The sequence below is a fragment of the Malurus melanocephalus genome, unplaced genomic scaffold, assembly GCF_030028575.1.
Source record: "Malurus melanocephalus ecotype Western Australia unplaced genomic scaffold, MMel_1.1 scaffold_671, whole genome shotgun sequence".
In the NCBI taxonomy this organism is placed as follows: domain Eukaryota; kingdom Metazoa; phylum Chordata; class Aves; order Passeriformes; family Maluridae; genus Malurus; species Malurus melanocephalus.
This window is the reverse complement of record NW_026623903.1, coordinates 90,154-97,777: the sequence shown is the minus strand read 5'-3', so window position 1 is coordinate 97,777 and position 7,624 is coordinate 90,154. Positions and strand designations below refer to the sequence as shown.

Here is a 7,624-nt window from a genome sequence, read left to right as displayed (position 1 = left end):
CTGAACACACTCCATTCTGATGCGAGCACAGACTCCAGAGGCACAGCGCAGACAGCTGACACCCAGCAGACATGCAGGTTGATGTGAATGATGGGAGGGACAGGTCTGTCAGACACAGTGCCCATGACACCAGCCCACATGGCCCAGCATCCCCACAACCAGCTTGAAAGTTTTGGTGTTCGGTTTCCTCCAGTGAAAGCCATGAGGGGCTGGAGTCTACAGCCCAAATTCCCCAGTGACTCTTCTGTTTCTGGTGAAGGACAGTAAAGAATGCCCTGTCAAGCAGGCAATCTTGGAGCAAAAGACGTGGAAATAACTTAGGAAACCAGTGATTTTTATTGCCATATAAGCAATGATTGACTTGATCTTACACTGCATATCAGTGCTCTTCACAGACCTCAGGTTCCACTCCTTCAGCTCTCTGCTGTCCTTTACCTCTTCTGCCACAGAAGACAATTCCTATTTCAAACTTTCAAGAGCTGTCTGAAAGGCACACCTCACTTTTCACTCTTTCTTTGGGCAATTTTCCAGCTTGTAGCAGACCCTCAAAGTAACTGCAGGTCCTCCCAGCACTCCAGACTGCAACACACATCAACAGTGGCATAKTCACCTGAAGCAATGTTAATGATTTCCTTAACAATTGCATCCTGAGCCTCTTCATACTCTTCCCTGTTCCTCAGATATTCATCATTGATGGTGCTCAGCTTGCTGTGAAAAAACAAGAATACTTAGAAGCTGTGATGCTCTGCCTTCACCTGCAATGCCAAACTTTTGGCCTCCTCAATAGCTGACATCTCACCTGTTTTAACAGCAAGGTTCAACACAAGGACCCCAAAGCAATTACCCTACAATTCATCCACACCAAGACAGYCCCCAGATCAATTCCCAGCTTAAAATCACCCATAAAGATCAAAGCAGCAATTGTGGTATCAACGCACAATGCTTACATTAAAACATTTTACAGGAGYTGTTTTTATAGGGATGCTATGTGGTAAGGACTAGCTCTTGAAACTGAATTCCTGGCTATTTTGCTACATTTTGCTGCTAAGCAACTGTGCCATTAGCCCAGAGTCCTGCAGGCTTCTCAGACCTGAAGGCATTGACTTAGTTCATTTACCTTGTAAAAGCCTCTGCAAACTACTGTCGCTAAGAACAGACTGCGGTCTTCAAACTAAAGTCATCTGAAACCAAGGGAAGAGTTCAAAAAAAGTATTTATTCTTCTCAAGTTCATCCCCTAAACAAAGAACAGAGTCTGCAAGACTGAATAAGAAACACCCAAGTAGTGTGCCCACACTCCAGGCAGAAGTCAGTCCTGTGCTTCTAGTACCACCTACGGAAACAACTATAACTTCAGTAAGCACCAAGAAGTCTGTTTTATTAGCAATGCATGGGCTGCTTCCCTAAGGGAAAGTAACAGATGACACAGTACAGGTTCTAAGTACATCTTCTCAGTTACAGAAAAGCCTAACTCCATCACACATTTAGCTTCACAATGTATTTATAACCAAAAAAAGCTGTTTTAAATTTCAGGGATGATTTTAAAAAAAACATTCTCTGAGTAAATGTTAAAACAAAATGTAATTAAGGTTTACACTTTGTTCATTTAGGTAAATTGGTACGAAATACACCAACATAGTGGTTGGTGTGAACCAATATGTTTGCCCTCCTTTCCAAAGCTAAGGATTTCTAGGCATGGCAGTGAGTGATTAGCAGAAGCCAGGCAGTGTTGGTACCAGCCCTGGCTCTGAGGCAGCCTGGCCCTGCAGAGCTCCTCACTGTGAGTGTCCATCAACACCCCAAAGTCACCCCGTGCTGCACTGAGCGCAGAGCGGAGGCACAGTGTTTGTCCCAAACTGCACTGTGTGTTATCCCTGCTGCTTTCAGCCTGCCATGGAGCCCCTGCAGGAGCCCTCAAATGCAGCCTGCTCCTGCATCTGCCCTGCAGACAAGCAGGAACTGTCAGGGGGCTGAAATGCAGCTGCAGGCCCATTATTAGCAGCCTTTGCCAGGGCTGACACTGTGGCTGATCCCGGTTCTGCCTCGATGAACCAGCTCAACAATGGGGCTGAATGCACTGCCAAGGGCACTCAGCAAGGTGAGGAACAACACCACAGCAAGGAGAGCTGGAGTGTGTGCAGGACACGACTGCCACTCACTGGGATAACTACAGACTGTGTGACAAACAGGTGAACAAGAATTCAGCACAGCTAAATACCAACTCCTGCACCTGGGATGAAATAACTCCGTGCAGGAATACAAACTCTAYTCCACATGGCTATAAAACAACAAAAAAACATCAAATCCCTGAGGGACACAGTGGACAAGAAGGGGAACACAAGCCAGCAGTGTGCCTCTGAGRCAGAGAAGGCCAAGCCCATGCTGGCTGCATAGCTACAGTGGACCCAGCATGTTGAAAAGTCATTCTTCCCCTCTATTCAGCACTCTGGGGTGACATCTCTTGTTCTGAGTTTCTCCCTAACATTAAACCTGGAGTAGACGGCCACCACAAAGGTACAGAGCTGGAGCACGTGGCACACTAGKGCAGGCTAAGAGAAATGGAAATCAGACTGGAAGGCCTTTGCTCCTGCTAAAATGCTCTAGAAGAGCTGAAACTCRATGAAAAAATATAGACTTTTAAGCTGATCTGTGACAGAGCTGCTGTCCAGACAAGGACACACTGAAAAAGCCTCGGTGCAATTAGCCTGAAGACTTAAACGTTTTAACAGCTCAATCAAAAGAGCCACAGAATTGAAGTTCAATACATCGGAATAACAGAAATCAGAGAGAGATCCAGAACAAAGCAGGAAAAAAAGGTAATCACCAACAAAATTGCCACATGTCATGTTTGAGGATAAACATAAATAGCTCTTTCCCTATCGCAGCTTGTGTCTGTATGGACACTCACAGTAAAAGCAATTATGGTACTTGCTGCAGCTAAAACAGAGAAATTAGCCCAAGTCAAAGGACCAAAACCAGGTAACAGCTGGCAGTCAGTCTTGCTCAATATCTGTGAGCCAATTAAAAAGGTGAAAAATTGCCATTCAAGGTATAGGGAATCCAGAAAGGAACAATTCTATTACTCTCAGAACAGGCTTAAAACACTGCCAATATCACCTCATACCTGTTAGTGAACTTCACGCCATTCTTCTGCGTATCAATGATTCCATATTTGGAATTATTCCGGAGAGCTTTTTCCTCCTTACAAGTTACTCGAAAGTGATATCCAAACTGTGAATTTGTCTCCAGTTTGATACTTTTGCCAGCTTCCAAACCTTGCAGATGAAAAGAAAAACAAAGCAGATGTATCACCACCAATCCTGCAGCTTGTGCTGCTTCTGCTCACTAACCTCCAGTTCCCAACCCAGTAGGGTTGCCCATTTTCCTTGCCATATTTGCATTAAAAGTTGGTAGCTTTTTTTTTTTTTTTAAAGTTGCCCTTTGAATGCCTGGTACATCAGCTGCACRTGGAATTTTTTGCATAGGACAATCAATTCCTTAAATGTCTAATTTGCTTACACATTATATTTGGCAAGGAATGTCAAAAGAAAACTGAATGGATACTCAGGATAACACGCAGAATGGGGGGAAAAGTCTCAGTGCAGCTCCTCAAAGAACGTAAAACAGAACCAGGCTTAGCAAGAGATTGATGAGTTACAGTTCTACAAAATGGATTCTGCATCATATATGGTAATTAAACCAAAAATCACTCTGTTTTCAACAGCTTGTACTGCAACAACCAAAGTCACTCAACTCAATAATATAATAATGCAAATAACCTTTAACCCTTTAACTCCTTTACACCAGTTTTCACTACCTGATTGCAAAACATGCTACAAGAGACAAGAATCAAAGGCAGCTCCAAACCCTACCTAGTTCTTTGGCTGCAGTCTTTAGTAAGGTCTGCATTTTTTCTTCCAGTTCATTCATCTTCTCTCTTAATTCCGTTAAATTAGGATCAAAAGAAGCCTTGACAAGAAATTCATGATTCTCCACCTAGAGGAAATAAGAAGAAAAAATTGTATGAACATAGGCAATAAATATAAATAATTATCTCTYTGATCATATGCATGAAATGAATTTTATTAATAATTGACTCAGTTTTTTAATCTATATATTGTCACACAATGTTGTTCGAGATAGCTGGTGTTTGGCTCAACTGCAAAACAAATACATCTCAAACACTTGTTTTCTCAAATAATATACTTTCTACAAGCAAAATACACTGATGTAACAGACTCCTTTCTGCTGAAATGGAGCTGTCTGCACATTTGTTTGCACACAGTAACGGAGCAGTAGGCAGGGCAAAGGCAAGTCAGAGGAAATGAAGGGTTATGTACATCATCTGCCTRCTTCCCTGGACTCGGGCAGCTCATCAAGACAGAGTGTCAAAGGATGGGATAATTCAAAACAAGAAGCCCTCGGAAATGAATTTCTGAAACACCAACTTCTGCCTCACAAGAGTCTAGAGCTTAAGGAAGGAACCTACAAGATTCTTCTGTCACCAAAAATCCTCCCCGTTTCAACCCAGCTCTCCAGTTCAGAAGAAGACACAGTTCCTTCTAAGCTCAGCATTTTCATAGGCAAGGATGTCATATTTCATGGTTTTTTCTCTCCTCCCCAAGCTTCCACTGCCAGGTGGCTATGYACCAAAAGTACCAACAAACTTTGAAGCTGCCCTGACTTGAGGAGGAGGTTGGAGTAGATGGTTTTTCAAAGGTCTCTTACGATTCCATGATAGAGAGGAATGAAAGTGACAGTTTCTCAACTTTTATTACAGCTAGGTAAATGAATAACCACAACCCACGCTTTTTGAACCTAAATGTTTCTTTTTATATTAGAACGGGTTATTGACATAATTTAGTTGCTATGACAACTTATCCTTCAATAGCACTCGGAACAGAACTGCGCATTGTGCTTGAACTTTCTCAAAAYCCAAGAGGAATATCAAGTCAAAGTTCAAATTCCAATATTCATATGGACAAGGTTTAGTCTTCTGGCAAAACCAGTGTTGGCTTATCTACAGACATTTTCCAGTACCCTGAAGCCGGGGGAAAACCAATCCAACACGCCAGACTCCACGGGACTTGATTAAAAATAACTGACTTGTCATTCCGTTTAGAAGGACAACAAAACATTTTTAAAGTAGAACCTGAAAAGAAATTTGARGAGCTGGACTATGAAGGGTGAAGGCTTAACCAGCTGTGAGCTTTGAAGGAAACAGAGTCCCAGGGCACACAAACTGCTTCAACAGATGGTCTGTAACTGGTTTAATGCTAAAAATTTCTTCATTACCATACATCACAAATTATAGCAACGTGTCAATCAAGCAGTGTTTCCATAAACAGCAAAACGCAATCGATGGATGCATAACACAATACAAAGAGAGAAAATGAAGCCTTTGGAGAAAAGGAGGCACCTTCAAAATTGTACAGCYACTGCAGTTATCACAAGTTCAACAAACTGCCCATTCTACATGTCTGGCACATGTTCAGGGAGTTCTCACATTTCTACAGTCAGCTGACACCTACACTTAGGATTAATTAGGATTAATCCTAACCCTTGGTTAATAAAGAAAAATTAAAATCCTAAAAGACTCCCCRAGTGTGTTTGGCTACATTCTAGTTTTAAGACATAAAGACATAAACACATAAACACAAAGAAGCAGAGAAATGAAAAAATTACTTCTCCACTTTTAAGAAATAGTTTCAAGTCCACAGCATTCATGCACCCAAAGCCTTTTTATCACTGGCTAGATAATTTCAGATAGTGGGTGAATATCCTGTTGAGAATCCTGAAAAAATCAACTGATTCACATATACTACAGCTAAACTATCACTAGCTCCTTAATACAGATGATCAATTAAATTGAGTTTAGAGCAGATTGCAAAATTCAGTAAGAAACTTTAACTGCTACGTAAACCACTCCCACACACCAGCCCATACCTTATCCATGTCCAATGTTGTTTCTATCATCTCCAAAAACTTTGAGAAGTCAGAGCAGATATCAGTAAGAGGTGTTATAAATACAGCCAACAACAACATCTGGTGAGGTCCTGGTACAAACAAACAAGAAAAATTATTGTTCATAAACCCCCACAAATTTACCAGAATTCACTTACCCAAGATAAACAACACAACTGCATAGCTGGYTCATTTTTACACAGATGGGCTACGATTATTTCACTGAAACACGTGTACCTTTCTCTAAAATTGGCATTATCCCATTTACATTCTGATCAAGCTCGTACCTATTCTGCCATATTTGCTCATAACTGGGGCTATAAATTCTCTGCATATTGCAGCATCACAGGTTATTCTATGAGTAAGGCAASAAATAACAGTATGAAAGAAAACTTGCTGTGTGAATATTACAGATTCTTGTACATAAAAAGTTGACATAACTTTAGCAAGAAGTGTAGGTCCTATTAGCCACACTCGCAGTTTTTAATTTTTCTTAATGCTAAATTACCAAAAATTGGGAATACTTGGTCATTACAGTAAGGACGTAGAAACTGAAGTGTATGTTATCTGGTTTTGTTTTCCAGAAAAAAAAGACCATTTATTATAACCAGATCTTTAGAGTCACTTCTTTCCCCTACATAGGAAATCATCAAAATGAGCACACTGAGGACACCATTCCCCCAAGAGAATCTCTCCTCTCTCCACACTGTAGCTCAGGTAGAAAGAAAAAGCTTGGTTTGATTCCTTTTCCCCCAAGCCGTTTTGCTCCCCACTCCCTCAAACTTTTAAAGTTAAAGCTGTAAACTGACTAATAACTGTTAAAMGAGAAAATAATTACATATTGTTGAAAGATTACTCAGCTTGGAAAAATGTTTTCTGCCGACTAAAAACCTTTAACACTAAGAGATATGAAATAAAGTACAGCTTGTTTTCTATTCCACAGGTCTAGCTTTCTGTCATAATATCTTGGGTTTTTCCCTCCTGTAAGAAGACATTTCTAAACCAACCCAGAAAACAAACAGAGCCAGTGGAGAAGAAAGAGACTGAAGAGCAGAAAAAGTTTTATGTCCATTCTTCAGAAGACTTAGCAGCTCTCAGTGCTCCAGCTGACATGATACATGGCACACACAATGAAATTATCTTCAGTATTCCTGAGCTTGAACATAGAGATTATAATTTTTTTCCTTGAACGGAGTAAGCAGGGAAGTTTCATTATGCCATTTCATTATTTAAGCTTGTAAAGTACATGTCAGACACCATAGGGAGACATCACACTCAAAAGTTAGACTATATTGATTTATTAAGTAAATAAAATACCAATGTATTTACATACATTTATAGGGATCAAACTGATACACTGCAAAATTTATTTACATTTTTAATCCAACTTTAAACTTAGTATCCAGCACTTGATTGAAGTAAAACAGTGGAGTCAGCAAACTATGAGGATTTAGAAAAGTTACATGCATATGCTTTTCTTAAAACACCTGGGACTAAGAGAATGTGAGCAAGAAGCACCACTGAAGATTTCTAAATTTAAGTCCAAGATGTCTTGCACCTTCTTTTTCTGTGATCACAGAAAAGATGCACAGAAAAAGAAATCAGCCTTTGCCCCTACACAGCATTAGCACGTAAACGAAGTACTGAAAGTCCTCCCCGCCG

General features: G+C 40.6%; 1 protein-coding gene across 2 annotated transcripts in view; it reads right to left on the bottom strand.

The window, feature by feature from the left end:
* MSH2 (mutS homolog 2) overlaps positions 1-7,624 on the bottom strand; it is a 43,037-nt gene that overhangs the window by 8,577 nt on the left and 26,836 nt on the right. For both annotated transcript variants that reach the window (XM_057383986.1, XM_057383987.1), the window contains exons 8-11: positions 5,945-6,054; positions 3,871-3,994; positions 3,123-3,273; positions 611-708 (exon numbers count right to left, since the gene is read on the bottom strand). In XM_057383986.1, the coding sequence (XP_057239969.1) occupies positions 611-708; positions 3,123-3,273; positions 3,871-3,994; positions 5,945-6,054 (483 nt within the window). The remainder of the gene's footprint in view (positions 1-610; positions 709-3,122; positions 3,274-3,870; positions 3,995-5,944; positions 6,055-7,624) is intronic.